Raw genomic sequence first — 17,083 nt, 5'->3', positions numbered from 1 at the left:
TTGTTGTGGATATTCTGTGCCCTTTCGTTTCATTAACTGTAGGGTCAGTTTGTCAACTTCTGCAAAAACTCCAGCTGGCATTTTGATAAGGATTGTGATCAGTTTCAGGAGTATTGTCATCTTAACCACAGTAAGTCCTCCAGCCTGTGGACATTAGAGGCCTTTCCATTCATTTAGATGTTCTTTAATTTCTTTCAGTTACATTAATGGTTTTCAGTGTATAAGTTTTGCTTTTTGGTTACATTTATTTCTGAGTGTCTTATTCTTCTTGATGCTATCATAAATGGAATTACTATCTTAATTAAATTTTCAGATTGTTTATTGTTAAAATGTGGAAACATAAATGATTTTTGTATTGATCTTGTATCCTGAAACTATGCTGAACTCATGATGAGCTTTATTGTTATGAGTTTTTTTCTGGATTCATTATACATGCAAAATCATGTCACCTGCAAATAGAAATCGATTTACTTCTTCCCTTTCACTCTGGATGTCTTTTGTCCTCTTCTCTAATTGCCCTGGCTGGAACCTTTGTTACAATCTAGAATAGAAGCGGTGAGAGTGGGCTTGTATCTAGGGGAAGCACCCAGTCTTTCACCATTAAGTATTATGTTAGCTGTGGGTTTTTCATAGATGCTGTTGATCAGATTCAGGAAGTTCTCTTCTATTCCTAGTTTGTCGGGTCTTTTTTTTTTTTATCAAAAATAAAGTTGGATTTTGTCAAATGCTTTTTCTGGATCTACTGAGATGACTGTGAGGTTTTTGTCCTCTATTTTATTAATACGTTGAATTACACAGATTGATTTTTCTGATGTTGAACCAACCTTCCATTAGTGAGATAAATCTCACTTGGTCATGATGTGTAGTCCTTTTTATGTTAATAGAATGAGTCTGGAAGTGCATTGCAGAGGTGCAATCATGGCTCACTGTAGCCTCCACCTCCTGGGCTCAAGTGATCCTCCCACTTCAGCCTCCCAAGTAGCTGCAACTACAGGCACACATCGCTATGCCTGGCTAATTTTCAGGTTTTTTTTGTAGCGACAGGGTCTCACTATGATGCCCAAGCCGGTCTCAAACTCCTAGGCTCAAGTGACCCTCTCTCCTTGGGCTCCCCGAGTGCTGGGATGGTAAGCATGAGCACCGTGCCTGGCCCTTGTATAAATATCTGATAAAGTTCACCAGTGAAGCCATCTTAACCTGCACTTTTCCCTGCCGGTAGTTGTTACTAATTATTACTAATGCATTCTCTTGTCACACTTTCTATTTCTTCTCTGTTTTGATAGTGTGTGTCTTTCTATGAATGTGTCCATGTATACAGGATTTAAGTTAAAGTAAGGTGGGTTAAGTGTGTATGTATTGTGTGTGTGTGTGTGTGTGTGTGTGTGTGTATGCGTGTATGTCTGTGTGCATGTGTGTATGTGTGTGTGCGTGTGTATATATGTGTGTGTGTAAAACTCCCCACTTTACATAACTTTCTTGTTCATTAACCAGGCAACCGCCAGTCCCAGAGAGGAAGGCGACTCTTGGCATCTGTGTGCACTGGTGTTCTGTGCTTTCCCCAGCGTGACTTTCTCCTTACCCTGTCGTGTCTTTGGAGTGAGTCCACTTTCCTCCTCCTCCCACACCATGGCCCGCTTCTGGGTTTTCCATCATTTAGTTTACATTCAGTTCCAGGCAGAATGTGTTAGCGTCAGCCCTTTGGGATGTCCTTTCTATGTCAGTCATCCTTGGTCCTTAATCACAGCATCCCGTGACATCTTCGTGACCTCTTTAGATTTCACTTTGCAGAAGCTTTGCTGCTCCCTGCTGTTCTGAGTTCCTTTTCTTCCCCTACTGCGAACTCTTTGTTCTGAGTGAGTTTTCATTTTGTGCACTCAGTTGTGGCTTTTGTTGTACTGACTCTTCATTCTGGTGTTTATTTGTATCTGAGACCTTCAGAGTGAAGGTGCTGATGTACAGAGGAGCATAATTAGGAAGGAAGCTCACTGTGGGCAAGTGTGTAGAAGGCCTTTGGCCACTCCTTCCTGATCAGCTAACCTTAATTTCTTTTCTTGGAAAAAACACGTGGGAGCGCCCCCAGCCACGGCTCCAGCCCCCACTGCCCTTCTCTAGTGCCCTGTTTTGCCACCCCCTGCAGATGGGTGCTGGGCTGAGGGGATGACAGCCAGTGCCCTGGCCTCCCGCTGGAAGGAGCACCTCTTCCCAATTTGCCCCCGAGGCAGCCCTGCAGCCTGGCAGCTCTGCGCCACTGTGCCGGTCTCAGCCCCTGTTTCTTAGCCCTCCCCTGTATTTCTGAGTCTTTCTGGAAAACTGAGAGGTGTGTGTGCTCCCTTCAGGATGTGTCGCGGACATTGGTAGAAGGAGCAGGGAGAGTGGGTGCTGGGCAGGAGCCCACTGAATACAAAGGCAGATAAGCAGACCTGGCTGGGACCTGGAGGAACGGGCAGCTCAGACCTCCACGGTGTTCCTGGACATCCGAGGCCCTTGTCCACAGACCGCTGCCACCTGTCCCACCCTGTCCCCCATGGCAGGAGATGGAGGCATGGGCTAGGTGAACTCATACGATGATGCAAGCTTTCCTTTAAACCACACGGCACTGCTGTCTGGTCTGTGACTAAGGAGTGTGCTCTGTGTGTTAGGGAGGCTTCTCAGGGAAGGGGACCGAGACCCAAAGGGTCAGTCATGTGCTCACATCCTGTGGGTCCTCAGTGCCCAGGCAGGGCCCACAGACAAGTGACGTGTCGTCGGACTCCTGGTCCCAGGCCTGTTGACCTCTTCATGCTCTCCCTCAGATCCCAGCCCCTGGGCTGTGTGGATAGACCGAAATGTTTGGGGCTCTGTGTTAAGTGGGCTTTGGGAAGCTGCCCGAGGCCAGGTAGCCTTAGTTCTTGTCCTCCATCACTTCCACATGCACCTGGAAGGACATCACACACCTGAGTTCGGATCCCCTCTCCCCAGAGCAGACGGAGCAGGGCTTTTCTCCAGCAGGGTCTCAAATACTCCTGGGCACTGGTGATGCCCACTTCAGGTGTGTGAGCACCCCAGCTGGGCACCAGATTCAGGTATACCTTTGCCACCACATAGATCAGAGAAGGCAGGTACGGAGCAGGGCAAGCAGAGCCACCTGGGAAAGAAGGGACAGTTCAGAGCCCCTTTCCTGCCCTCAACCTCTGGGTGCAGAGTTGAGCTTTACCTCTGGCAATAAACAAGCAGGTGAGGCTCCATAGCCTGGAGCTTGGCAAGGCGGGGGAGGGATGGCTGCCCACAGGCTTTTCAGGGTCGCAGGCATTTCCGCTGGTCCTGAAGGTGACTGGGAGGTGCCAGATGAAAGGGAGGTGGGGAGCTGGGAAGAAGGAACAAAACGTGTTTGCTAGTTGGGATTGGAGCAGATCTGTTCAAAGAGCAGGGAGTTTGGGGCGCTGGTTGGTTAGGAAGCTGGAAACCAGATGGAGTTCAGTGAGCCAAGGTCTCCTTAAAGTATTTTCAACTGCAGTGACCCCATCAGGTTGGTTTAAAAACAGCTCTGCTAGCAGGATGGAGACCAAATTACAGAGACAGCAAATCAAGGCAGAGAGGCACCCAGATTAAATGCTCCTGCGAGGAGCGGGTGGGCAGGGGCTGAGTGGAGCCCCCCGCCCAGGTGTTTGCCTGTCTCCTCTGCAGAAGTTCACTGAGCTCTCGTGTGCGATTGTGAGATGGGAACACGAGGGTGGGTGAAACAGATGTGCCCCAAATGGGCAGGAAGAGAAATTGCCCTGAGGATTTCAACACGAGAGGAGCAGGTTACTTGGTGTGGAAGGCTGGGGTAACTGCAGAGAGCTCTCAACTCACGGAGCCGGGGAACGGGAGGAGGAGCTGGAAACGTGCAGGAAACCCGAAGGTCCCTTGCTGCCCCGCTGGCTGGCCAGGCGCCCTCTGGCACCCCCTACAGGCAGAGCCCACCTGCACCCTGGGCACAGGAGCCTGGGAAGTTCCCAGGCTCTGCAGCCCTCTAGCCCCAGCCTGCAGAGGAGAGGACGAAGACACACCCTGCCTTAATTAAACACACACTGATGGTGGGGAAGAGAGGGGAGACATCAAGCACCACTTGCGGGATTCTCGCTGGGGAGGCTGAGGAGTCAAGGTCAAAGGATCCCTGGGAATGGAGTCCAGGAAGGTGGGGGCACCTCACCCCCCGAAAGGCGACCCGGAGCTTAGCGCAGATGCAGGTGCATCCTTTGACCTTGACCCAACCTCCGGTGTGTGACAGCCTCTGCTCACTTGCACCTGCGTAGAGCGTCACTTGCAGCTCCACCCCTCCTCAAATGCGCGTTCTCTTTCCTGGTGGGATGGTGCCTTGAATTGGGAAGTGTTTTGGTGTCTTTAGTTTTGCTTGAGTATGTCATTGATTTTTTTCTCATTTCTGATAGAGGCTAATGGAAAGTATTTCCTGATTAGACCTGAGGGCATTTGCCCTCACCCTACCTCTCAGCTCTGTGCAGCAGGCATCTGGACTAACAGCCTCCAAGGCGGCGGACGACAGACGCACATCTGCCCTGCTCTCAGCCAGTGATTCGCCTGTTTCAGACAATTAAACACACACATCCGTGGGTCGGTCCAGCCAGAGAGGCGAGGAGTGTGCTCTGTGTGTTAGGGAGGCTATGGGAGCCATTTTTCCTGTGATTTACACCTTTAGACACAGCCACCAGCCTTTCTCCATCAACCTAGAGTGCGCTCATTTCACAGCACCTGACCCCATTCAGAATCATCACCTCACCCTACCGGTGCAGAAGTGCTTCACATCCTGACCTCTGTCAGCTGCAACCCACCCTGCCCCTGCTGCTAGAAGGCCTCTCCTACCACGCAGCTCCAGTCCCCTGCTCCCAGCTCTAACACCCTTACTGGCTCCCCAGTCCCCAGAATTAAGAATCGACCTCCAGAGCCTCATCTCTTTGCTTTTCTTAAACACATCCATCCCTGGCTCACCTGCTTTGGAGCCTCGGTGTCTCCCTGCGTTCCCTCTTGATGAAATCCCACCAATCTTTCAAGACCTGTTCAGATATCTTCTTCATCAATCCTTCGGGGACTGCAGGCTCACATGGTGCTTGGAGACCTCATTGTTTTCTAAAGGAGCTGTCCTTGCTTGTGTGGGGTGATTCTGGGTCCCTTCTTCCCTCAGCACACACACATACACATATACACACGCATACACACACATGCACATACACATATACACACAGACACAAACATGCACGTATACACATGCACACACATGTACACACACATCCAGATACATATACATGCGCACATACCCATACATGCACATCTACACACACATGCACATACATAGACACATACATAGACACATGCGTATATATGCATATACACATACAGAGAAACATGTCCAGACACACATATACATATATGCACACATATACATGCACACATGCAGACACACACACTCAACCTTCCTCTCCTTACCTCACCTGCCATGTGTAGGTAGGTCCCCTGGCCAGGAGCCCTTTGCAGCATGAGTGTTTTTGCCATGCAGACTCTCAGGGCAGGGTTGACTGCAGCTGGAGCAGTGTCTCAGGCATCTCCATGTCACAGGGGACCTCTGGACAGCAGAGACGCGGAGGTGGAAAGAAAAGCAGTTGGTTGTCAGTACTTCAGAAATGGAAAACTAGGCAGAAATGGGTTTCATTTCGTTAAAGTGATTTCACCTCACTGTTAAAGCAGCATCTCAGTGTTCAAGGTTGGCCCATAGAAGGTTCTGGAACTCATGAAGTTGTCTCTGTTTCCTCAGAGCAGTGAACTGCACAATATTAATAGAGGCTATGTGTCCAGAGGGCCCGTTATGAAATGTTTGGGAAAGGCTGGGTTAAAGCGTTGAACAGCTAAGTGAGTATCTCAGCGCAGGCCTTCTCAGAGCCTTGAACACACAGATGCACCTTGCAGGACTCCCTAAGGGAGTATGTGGCATTTCCCACAGATTCACCGCAGGAGTTCCGGGGTGGCAGGGGCACATCTCAAGGGGAGGGTCTAGTGTTTTCTCATGAATGCACTTTGGGAAGTGCCGTCTTAAACCACGGACATCAGGCAGCCTTCCGACAGCAGAGGGGCCAGGTGGAGCAGTAGGGGCAGCATTCAAGACTTCCCAGACCGTATTTTTTCTTTAAAAACAGGCATTCTGTGTAACAGCGTGGGCAGCAAAGCGTAACGAGGCTTCTGAGGCAAGGCGTTCCTCCTGGAGCCTTCGTTTTAAAGCGGGCGCTTGGCAGCCGTGGCTTGACAGTTGAAATTACAGGCATTCCAAACCGATCATTAAAGCTTGCATGTAATTAGCTTAATGAGACACAAGCCACACAAGATGTCCCAGATAACTCTGTGGTTGTCTCTGTTTTCCAGTTCCTTCCGCAGAGGTCGCATCCCGCCAACCCCGCCTGCGTGACTCCCCACGGCACCGTTCTCCACCAGACCCTGGATTTCGACGAGTTCATCCCCCCGCTCCCGCCTCCACCCTACTATCCCCCAGAGTACACCTGCACACCCTCTGCCGATGCCCAGAGGTTGGTGTCCCAACGCCGCCCCCATCTTGAAGCCACCGAGATTAGCAGCAGTGTCTGGGAGGTGGGAGTTGCAGTGGCCCTGCAGGCCTGGCACTGAGAACAGGGAAGGGGCAGTGGAAGGAGAGGTCTTAGACGTTGACCATTCCCCGTGGCACCTTTGCGACACAGCCCAAAAGAAACCAGAGGCCGATGGGAGTTGCTGCCTTAACGTTCTCGCGATGTGCAAAGCTGCCGTCTATAGTCATTCGTGTTACATTTAAAGTTGAATGAAAGATTTCATCAGCTGACGATTATTTGAATTTTAATGGACAGGTTGGTAGAGTTTCTTGAAAATGTTGATGTTCTAAAACAAAGGTGCGGATCGCCCAGTGAGTGAAGCTTTGATTTCACCATGATGGGAAGTATTAGGAGAGGGAAAACCCTGGCTGCCCCTGCTCCGGCTGCTGTGAGAGCTGCCAGCCCTTCCGCCTCAGTCCTCAGGCAGTGACGATGTGATGCTTCTGCCTTTTCAGGGGCCTCCACCTGGACTTTGCTCCATCTCCATTCAGCACTTTGTATGACGTGGCCATCAACAGCCCCGGCCTGCTCTATCCTGCTGAGCTCCCGCCTCCGTACGAGGCGGTGGTGGGCCAGCCCCCTGCCAGCCAGGTGAGGCCTGGGGCCCCAGATAAGGCCAGTTTCTGTGGGAACGCTGGGGACACTGTTCCGGCCGGCCCTCGGGATGCACCTCACACTGCACCAGGTCCAAGTGGCTGCGAACACCCGCGAGTGCCCTGTGCCGAGGCCCCCTGAGGCATGTGTCTGTCTTGAAGCGTTTCAGCAAACCTGTGGGACATTGGTCCTTTTTTTGTTTTTGTTTTTTTGATGGAGTTTTGCTCTGTTGCCAGGCTGGAGTGCAGTGCCACAATCTCGGCTCACTGCAACCTCCACCTCCCAGGTTCAAGCGATTCCCCTGCCTTAGCCTCCTGAGTAGCTGGGACTACAGGCTCCTGCGTTCACACCTGGCTAGTTTTTTTGTATTTTAGTGGAGACGGGGTTTCAGCATGTTGGCCAGGATGGTCTTGATCTCTTGACCTCATGATCTACCCACCTCGGCCTCCCAAAGTGCTGGGATTACAAGCATGAGCCACCGCACCTGGCCAGGATGTTGGTCTCATTAGCCCTGTGCTATAGATGAGGCCACAGGCTCGGAGAGCAGCACCTGCAGAGACGCCAGCCCAGGCCTGGGGCACCTAGTGTCGGTGCTTGTCCCCTTGTCTCCCCAATTCCCTTTTTGCAGCCACAACTCACAGCCCAGGTGCGTCTGAGCATCATGCTGGTGGGTGTTCTAGGATGCAGGCAGAAGGACCTGGGACAGCTCCTGACCTGAGGGCAGAGCCCCCAGGAGCAGAGCTGGTTCCATGGACCGAGTATCCAGGGCGCTCCGGCCGGCCTTGATCACATAGTGCCATCAGCGCCCTCTGAGGAGGGGAGGAAGCTGCCCTGGGTCCCTGCTCCTGTCTGAGGCTGAGACACTTCAGGCCAGGGAAGTGCCTCTACTGCCAGTGCTTCCGGCCTTCCCTGAGCTGTGCGTGCCGGGCACTCCCCCAGCCTCTCGGTGCCTGACATGTGACAGGCTGTATGTTCATGAAGCCTCGGTCTCCTCATCTGTAAAATGGGCATCATTGTAGTACCAAGGTCATGGGACCAAATGGGAAGTTGTCTGAGTGGAGCCAACAGGACCTGGAGCATAGTAAGTACTGAGCTCAGCAGACGTCAGACATCCTTTTTGGGGATTGTCCTCCTCCTCCTCCTTGTTGTCATTGTCATTACTCAGTGTGAAATGCTGCTAGCCACGGCAGAACGATGGGGACATCTGGAAAGGTCACGTGGCTCATAGTGCAAGGGATCCTCCAAGGACCCACCTTCCAAGGAATGTGGGGTGTTGTAAATAGACCAAATCGACAACTCACTGGTGTCCAAGCGATTGCAAAGCATATTTTAGGATATCATCTGTGAACATTCCCCAGTCCTGCTAGAGAGGTCAACAGTCCAGTTCTGGAAAATGCAGAGAACTCCCGTGACAGGGGGTCAGGGTGGTCCTGGAGGCCTCGGGGACTGGGGCGTGGCTGGGACACACAGCAGCAAGTTGGAGCGGAGGGCACAGGCAGGGGAGCCGAGGAGGTTCACCAGGGAGGGGCAGAGGGAGAGGCTGAAGCCACTTCTGAGCCCCAAGCAGCAAGCAGAGGAGAGCGGGTGACAGCATGACCTGAAGCATCCAGGCGCGCCGAGAACTGCGCCCACTGTGGGCTTCTCAGCAGCCATGGAGCCCCAGACGGTTCTCTCTGCCCAGATCATCGGCCAGGTAGTGGTACAGGGTGTCAGATCAGGCCTGGATGGCTGCCTGCTGTCTTTGCTGACTCTTGTAAAGCCACCCTAGCACAGGGCTCAGGCCTTTTGATGTCACCCCCATTTTCCCTGTCACGCTGAGATCCCAAGGGCCCACGTGCACACAGGCCAGGTGGCAATGTTGGTCCCTTTGCCAACCAGGGACCAAGGCAGTGCTGACCCTGAGGAGCCTCTGTGGATGGAACAGCAGTTTCCATGGTGGCTGAATAAGCTCATGAGCTTTGCTGACAATCACACCCACAAGGACGGGTCAGTCACCTTAGCAGGTCGGGTGGTCTTAGGACAGGAAGAGACGTGGCCTCCCTGTGCACTGTGGAAACATGGAGAGCACGTTCAGACGCTGTAAGGCGCCATGCACCTGGAGAGTCACATATGCCATAGGGACCTCCTTTGGGGTGGCTTGTGGTAGGCCAGCTCAGCTTCCGGCCGGCCCATGAGCCCCCAGCACCCCCTCACACAGCAGACAGTGCCCCTGGAATGCCTGGAGTGGCTGAGCAGCTGCAGACAGCGGTTCCTGCACCCCGGCTGGGACTCCCTTCTTCCTGTGGGTTCTAGAAGCACACGTGTGGGAGCTGCCTGTGGGGAGGAATCCTTTAGTGAGGAGGTGGGCATGGCCCCGAAATTCATTCCCGAACCTGCAGTTGTGGAAACGTTGTTAGACATTTTTATAAAGCTGAGCCAGGACCCCTGCCTTCCCAGTGTTGCTTAGCTAATAACACTGATTTGAATTATTGTTGCCATAAACAGAAAGCTAAGCAACACTGGGAAGGCAGGGGTCCTGGCTCAGCTTTATAAAAATGCCGGAAGTCACTTCTAGACCTGGATGTGACATTCAGTGCCTGACTGTACGGCAGCTCCGGGAAGGACATGGATTCCTGCTGTGTCACAGTTTTCTCTGAAGAGGCAGATCTACGGGAGAGGATCGCGCTGGTTGTGAGGCCAACTCGAAACCCCTCTCTCAAACTCTGGGGGATTCTCTCAGTTGAGATTTCTTTCTCAGAACTGCAGTGAGAAGAGCTGTAAGGTCAGAGGCTGATCTCAGATTACCAAGGGTTGGCTCGGAGACCCCCAGCTCCCAGTGCTGGCAGGGGCACAGCACGACCCCCTGCACGGCCTGTCCCTGGGCGCCCGCCTGGCAGCAGGGCAGCATCTGGTGATTAACGGGCTGCTGCAGCCCTCAGGCCCACTTTGTTTGACCCCCTGGTCTGAGAGCACTTTTCAATTCACGGCCACGTCTGGGAGTCTGGAAGTCAACGAAGTCCATTACCGTCCACAGAGGGAAGGCCGTGCCGCCAGCTGCGCCGACAGCTGTCCCCTCCCTAGGCAGCAGGCCCCCTGACTAGACAGCGAGGAACGCCCCTTCACAGCACGACCCTGCACCCCTCTGAGGAGGGGTCAATTGCTTCTCCTTGTTAGGACAAATGGCGTAGAAATTGCCCTCAGCACTCATGTGCATAAAGGTAGGAGGCCGCAGAGGTAGACTCCTTGGAGGCACAGCTGGCTCTGGGGTCTGGGGTTGGGGGTGCGCTGGGGAAGAGGTTTAGCACAGGAGGGGCAGCCTCCCCGAGGATGGGCTGAGGAGCACTCGCCTGGGTGATGGGCTGTGCACACCTCCCTTCTGGCTTAGGTCAGATGCCGGATGAGGGTAGGATTGGGTCAGACGCCGTTCTGTTTCCTGTGGCTGTAGTCTTCAACCAGTGTTGAAGGACTGAGTTTCTTTTGTGTTGGAAACAGATGCTCGGTGCCATGAAGAAAAATCAGCACTGAGACAAAGGATCCTTCAGCACCGCAATATTTACTTCCTGGGCAGGAAGGGGACCCTCGCTAGCCATCTTGCCATCGGAGTACAGTGAGCAAAGGAAAACACACAAATTTATTCCCTACGCATCTGGGGTGGTCCTTACTGCTGTGTCTGATCTCCGTTGGCTGGAGCCAGACCTCGCAATCTAAACTGAAACCCAACTGGCTAACAATTTAAAACTTTTCTAAACAGGTAAAAGCAATGGAGAGCTGGGACATGCCTGTGAGCACGTCTAGCACAGATATCCGGGTTAAAGCACAAGGACACAGAATGTACTACGTGCCCGTAAGCATGGCATGTCTAACAGCTACATAGGATAGGGCTTAACAAAGAGTTATTAGCACACTTACTCTTTAACAAGGAAGGAAACTTTAAAAAGGGACTTTTTTACTTTCCACATTCTGTTAGCAGGAAAGTGACTGAGAAATTACCAGTTTGATCTTCTTGTCCTGGTGGCAAGTGTATGTTTCAGGGACCACTGAAAAAAGTGGGTATAGGACAGAATCCTCCTGTCACATCACTCTCATGTAGTGACCCGACAGAGACAAACTTCTTCCAGGCTTCTACAGAAGAACACGGCCTGGTGATCTGGGAGGGCTGGGGTGTGGGGCTGGGGTGTGTGGAGGAGGGGGAGGGGGTGTGGGGGGCTGGAATGTGTGGAGGAGGGGGAGGGGGTGTGGGGGGCTGGGGTATGTGGAGGAGGGGGAGGGGGTGTGGGGGGCTGGGGTGTGTGGAGGAGGGGGAGGGGGTGTGGGGGGCTGGGGTGTGTGGAGGAGGGGGAGGGGGTGTGGGGGGCTGAGGTATGTGGAGGAGGGGGAGGTGGTGTGGGGGGCTGAGGTATGTGGAGGAGGGGGAGGGGGTGTGGGGGGCTAGGGTGTGTGGAGAGGGAGGTAGTGTGGGGGGCTGGGGTATGTGGAGGAGGGGGAGGTGGTGTGGGGGGCTGAGGTATGTGGAGGAGGGGGAGGGGGTGTGGGGGGCTAGGGTGTGTGGAGAGGGAGGTAGTGTGGGGGGCTGGGGTATGTGGAGGAGGGGGAGGGGGTGTGGGGGGCTGGGTGTGTGGAGGAGGGGGGTGTGGGGGGCTGGGGTGTGTGGAGAGGGAGGGGGTGTGGGGGGCTAGAGTGTGGAGAGGGAGGTGGTGTGGGGGGCTGGGGTGTGTGAAGGAGGTGTAGGTGGTGTGGGGGGCTGGGGTGTGTGGAGGAGGGGGAGGTGGTGTGGGGGGCTGGGGTGTGTGGAGGAGGGGGAGGTGGTGTGGGGGGCTGGGGTGTGGAGGAGGGGGAGGTGGTGTGGGGGGCTGGGGTGTGTGGGGGGGGAGGTGGTGTGGGGGGATGGGGTGTGTGGAGGAGGGGGAGGTGGTGTGGGGGGCTGGGGTGTGTGGAGGAGGGGGAGGTGGTGTGGGGGGCTGGGGTGTGTGTGGGGGGAGGTGGTGTGGGGGGATGGGGTGTGTGGAGGAGGGGGAGGTGGTGTGGGGGGCTGGGGTGTTGGGGGGGAGGTGGTGTGGGGGGCTGGGGTGTGTGGAGGAGGGAGGTGGTGTAGATGAAGGTCGCAGCATCAGCTAAGGCCTACAGCAGGATGGCCTGGAGCCTGACTATGTGAGCTTCAGCTCACCAGGGCTGAAGTAGTTTGGGCAGATATTTTATGACCTTGGATGTCAAACTATTCAAGTGCCTTTAAGGAGCTTGGCGTGTTGCGCATGACCCAGTGCTGCTGTGGGAGTGTAATTTGGTGACAGCATGGCGGGTGGAAGGGAACCCCAGAGCGCGACCAGCACAGTCTGAGACCAGCGCCAAGTCCTACAAGTTATGATCTACAAAATATCTGTTAGCAAAGCGTGTTCAGGGTTTGCCTTGAGCCACCAGCCTAAAATTTAACTCACATTTTGCATGATTGCTGGAATTGACCCAAAAGAACAGCTTTTCATAAATCTGGTTCTAAATGGTTGACCTCACCCAGGAGTGGGAAACGCACTACAGAAATTCCATGCCGAGTGTCTTAGCCACAGAGCTTTGTACAAGGTGAATTATTTGTTGAAATGCCAATCGATTTTTCAATTACGATGACTGTTCAGAATGGCACATCGGCCAACCAGTAAGACTCAGGTGAAGTGATTCCCGAAGTGTCTCCTGTGCACAGCCCCTCCCCACTCTCCTTCTGCAAAGAGCTGTGTTTATGAGCTTCCTCGCTGAACTCCAATTTCAACTTAAATTCTCTGCCACAAATACATTTCTTCCCCACTCTTTTCTCCTGCCTTTATAGTTCAGTAAAAATGCCATATGAGAGGAACAGCTATTTTCCCCGTGGCTTAGCGTGGCAAGGTGGCTTCTGACATCAGGGAAGGGCCACATTTAAATTAAACTCTTGGCACTGCTGGTGAGAGGTGATAGGTACGCTCCCAGGAACTGCCTCCTCTCAAAACTGAATTTGAATTTGACCAGAAGCCAGAGGGAAGTGAGTGATGCTTCTGCAAAACATGAAGCGAATCCAGTTTCCCCCTGAACTCACCCCACTGCGTGTTTTCTGTCTCTTGTTTTATTTATGTTTCTTTATTGCCCGAAGATTTCTTTTAGACACCGGAGTTGTAAGTTACCACCCACCTACGATCCAAAAGAAAAGAAAGGTCAAGGGCAGGTTAGATGCAGGAAGGAGGGCGCCAGATGAAAGAAACCGATAGGGCAGCGCTTTCTTCCTGTGATTCGGTGGGAGATTCTGGACACAGATTTCCAAAATCGGTTACTGGCACATAATGACTTCAGTGGCAAGGCAAGTGAGCGCTGATGGTGAGGTGAATTCTCCCTCCCTGACTCCCTCCCAGCAGAATGAGAGGGCTAAGTTAGAAAAACAGCATGGACCGTATCCCTCAGAAGCATCTTAGTGAGACCAAAGGACACACTTAGGCGGCTCTCCCTCTTCTCTTTGTCTCAAAACCCCCTCTGGAGCCCCAGACCACAGGGGCAGCTCACACCCTCTGTGTGGGTGGGCAGGCCGCAGCCCCATCCCCCACCCCGGTGTCAGCCTGGTTGAAGAGGAGAGATGGAGGAGACCAGCTATCTGATTGAAGTGGCGGGAGATGAGGCAGGCAGAAATGTAATTACCGGAGCTGAAATCGGACGGAGCCACAGGGGCCCCCCTCACCTGCCCAGTCTCCTCGGGAGCTCATTATTTGCAAGTGTATCCCCAAAGCAATTCTGAAATAACACAAGGATTGAAAACTTGTTTTCTGAGGTGGCATGGGGTGCCTGGCGGTGCCCATGTGACGTGTGTATAGTGTGCATCACATGCAGACATCGAATCCGGGAGACCCTAAGTCAGGGATGGCGCAGCTATGCCATCCAAGGTGGAAACCATGCCCCACACAGAACAGGCAGAACGAAGATGGGATAGAGAGCAGTGGGGGTGTAGCCCTTCCCTCAGATTCCGAGGCCTCTCCAGGCAGAATCGAAGTCTGTGCAAGAAGAAAGCTGAAAAAAGCAGGGCGTGGTAGCTCAGACGTATACTCCCAGCTACTGGGAAGGATGAGGCTGGATTGCTTAAGCCCAGGAGTTTGAGGCTGCAGTGAGCTATGACTGCACTACTGCACTCCAGCGTGGGCCACGGCATGAGACTCTGTCTCTAAAATATATAAAGAAAAGAAAAATAAATAGAATGTCACAAAAGATCGATGACGGTGCAATTTGACATCAGGATTCTGTGGCCCTGTTGGGCACACCGATTGCAAAAGTTCACAAAAATAGGCTTTGGGTCAGGCTCGGTGGCTCACGCCTGTAATCCCAGCACTTTGGGAGGCTGAAGCTGGCTGATTGCCTAAGGTTAGGAGTTTGAGACCAGCCTGGCCAAGATGGCAAAACCCCATCTCTTCTAAAAATACAAAAAACTAGCCAGGCGCAGTGGCAGGTGCTTATAATCCCAGCTACTAAGGCAGAGTCGCTTGAACCAGGGAGGCAGAGGTTACAGTGAGTGGAGATCACGCCATTACACTCCAGCCTGGGCAACAGAGCAAGAGCCCATTTCAGAAAAAAAAAAAAGAAAAAACTAGGCTTTGGCCTCTGCAAGGGTGACTTGAACCCTCAGACCTCACCTCATAAATATAGGGGAGAAGAGTTGAGCTGTGGGTGAACTTTATTTTCTTCTGAGTTGGAGTCTCACTCTGTCTCCAGGCTGGAGTGCAATGGTGTGATCTCGGCTCACTGCAGCCTCCTGCCTCACCCTCCCAAGCAGCTGGGACTACAGGGACGCACCACCACGCCCAGCTAATTTTTTGTATTTTCAGTAGAGACAGGGTTTCACCATGTTGGCCAAGATGGTCTCGATCTCTTGACCTCGTGATCCACCCTCCTTGGCCTCCCAAAGTGCTGGGATTACAGGTGTGATCTACCGTGTTGGGCCCAGGAGACAAGTTTTAGTGCCTGCCCTACTGTGTTGTGTTCCCACGGATGACCCACCTTGACGCTTTCCGTTTCTTACTGTAGGTTACAGGTATAGATCAGCAGGTGGCTGAGTCCAGCTCCGGGGATCCAAACACCAGTGCTGGCTTCAGCACTCCAGGTAATCTTACCTCTTTCCGCTTCTGAAGTGGGTGTTCGTGTTTTCGAGGATGTCTCTTTTCCTCCTCATCCTGTTTTCTCCTCTTCTTCCTCCTTTCTCTATTCCTTATTTAAGGGGCTGGAGTTTGCAACAGCCTTTCCCATTAAACACTCTCCATGCTCCCCACATTCCTTCCTGTGCCTGCGTCCTCTACAGTTGGCATCCTGGGAGACCTCCCACGCTCTCTGGGGAGACCTCATCCCCTCTGCCCGCTTTCTCACTTGAGGGGTATGGATTTGAAGAAGAGCACAACTCCATCTAGGGTCGCCTTTCCAGAGCCAAAGTTTTACCCACCGGGTGAACGGCATCTCCCTCTGAAGAAGGTGCCTGGGCCGGGCAGCTGGAAGGGGGGCACAGGCTGGAAGTCATGTCCTGGAGGGCATTGAAGGACACGTGTGCAAGGGTCAGATCCCCAAACAGACAGGGTGGAAGTCAAGTGCAGAGCCCGGGCAGGGGAGGTGGTCTAAGATTCTAAGAAAGCAGGAGGGCCCTTTGTAGCAGAGGGAGCAAGGACACAGAGGCCAGGCGAGCCCAGAGAGCCACCATCTGAGGCCTCTGCGAGGCGCCACGTGGGCTGGCTTATTTGGAGACCACAGTTAGATAACTCATTTGATCCCACAAAGGGCCAGGACGATAGTCCCAGGGCACTCTGTCCTCTCCCCAACGCTCACTCAACGTCTAAGAGAACAGGGAAGGAGCCGTCTTTCTGGGAGGCCACCTTGAGAACCGGGAAGGGGCTTCTGGGAGGCCACCTTGAGAACAGGGAAGGGGCCGTCTTTCTGGGAGGCCACCTTGAGAACCGGGAAGGGGCCGTCTTTCTGGGAGGCCACCTTGAGGTTACAGAACGCAGCGTCTTTGCAGTTGTGAGACTGGAAGTAATCTTGTCCTTCCCTTGGTCACTCCAAGCCATCAGAAGCTGTCCAAGGTGCTCAGTGGCCTTCCCGGGGCAACCCAGGGTACAGTGTGTTTCAGTCACTGTCACAGGGTGGCCACACCTGTGGCACATCAGGGTTTGGGCTGAGGGGGACCAGTGCTACCAGGCCCCTGACTGTTTGCCATCTCAGGGCAGGCTGAAATAGACAGGGGTGCTCCTCACCCAGAATTCAGCAGAGCTGGATCTTCCTCCCTCCTAGGACCTGGGTGCTGAACTTTACAGCTGACTCAGGCACCAGCAGAGCTTCCTGCACCCAGGCTCCTGCTGGGCTACAGAATCAGGGCTCTACTAAGGAGAGGAGCACCTTGGTGGCCATGTGACCTTCAACGCTGCTCTGCCTAAGCCCATTTCTGCAGCTATGGGATGGGAGTAAACCAGGGCTGCCTCACAGACAGGCAGTGAGGATGAAGTGGGAGGTGCCCGGAAAGGCCTGTCACCCTGGGGCAAGGTCACAGACTCGGGGGAGAAAAGGGTGGCAGGAACAGACCTGAAGCCCCCACGCCTGGAGGAGTTGAGGCTGCCATGATCTCCAAAGTGCCCCCACGAAGGGGATTCACCTTGCAGTATCCATCCCAGCACTAGCAGGGGGCTCTGAGGGCACCTGGTGACTGGAGTGAGAGTACAGGAGCACTTCTCATGCTGTCTCATGCATGCACACCCCGTGGAGATGGTTTTAAAACAGATTCCCATTCAGCCCCCGCGGGGTCCAGCCTTGGAGTGGTTCCGGGCAGGAGCTCAGCCCTGACCCACATCCTGGTCTGGAGCAGCAGTTCTTACAGTTTGGAGGGCACCAGAATTCCCTGGAGGGCTTGCTCTAACCCCGGTGGCTAGGCC

The 17,083-nt window shown here is 53.6% G+C and overlaps 1 protein-coding gene across 11 annotated transcripts in view; it reads left to right on the top strand.

Moving 5' to 3' along the window:
- Nucleotides 1–17,083, top strand: part of ENTREP2 (endosomal transmembrane epsin interactor 2) — a 425,727-nt gene that overhangs the window by 387,609 nt on the left and 21,035 nt on the right. For 8 of the 11 annotated variants that reach the window (XR_013536571.1, XR_013536568.1, XR_013536572.1 and 5 more), the window contains 3 exons: nt 6,388–6,548; nt 7,061–7,196; nt 15,201–15,276. Coding sequence is in view for 5 of the 11 variants with exons in the window: in XM_054258239.2 (XP_054114214.2) it covers nt 6,388–6,548; nt 7,061–7,196; nt 15,201–15,276 (373 nt within the window). In the remaining 6 variants the exon portion in view is untranslated. The remainder of the gene's footprint in view (nt 1–6,387; nt 6,549–7,060; nt 7,197–15,200; nt 15,277–17,083) is intronic. The other 3 variants (XM_078375953.1, XM_054258238.2, XM_054258240.2) reach the window with 2 other exon arrangements.

The sequence above is a fragment of the Callithrix jacchus genome, chromosome 6 (assembly GCF_049354715.1).
Source record: "Callithrix jacchus isolate 240 chromosome 6, calJac240_pri, whole genome shotgun sequence".
Classification (NCBI taxonomy): Eukaryota; Metazoa; Chordata; class Mammalia; order Primates; family Cebidae; genus Callithrix; species Callithrix jacchus.
This window is presented reverse-complemented; position numbering and strand designations above follow the sequence as displayed.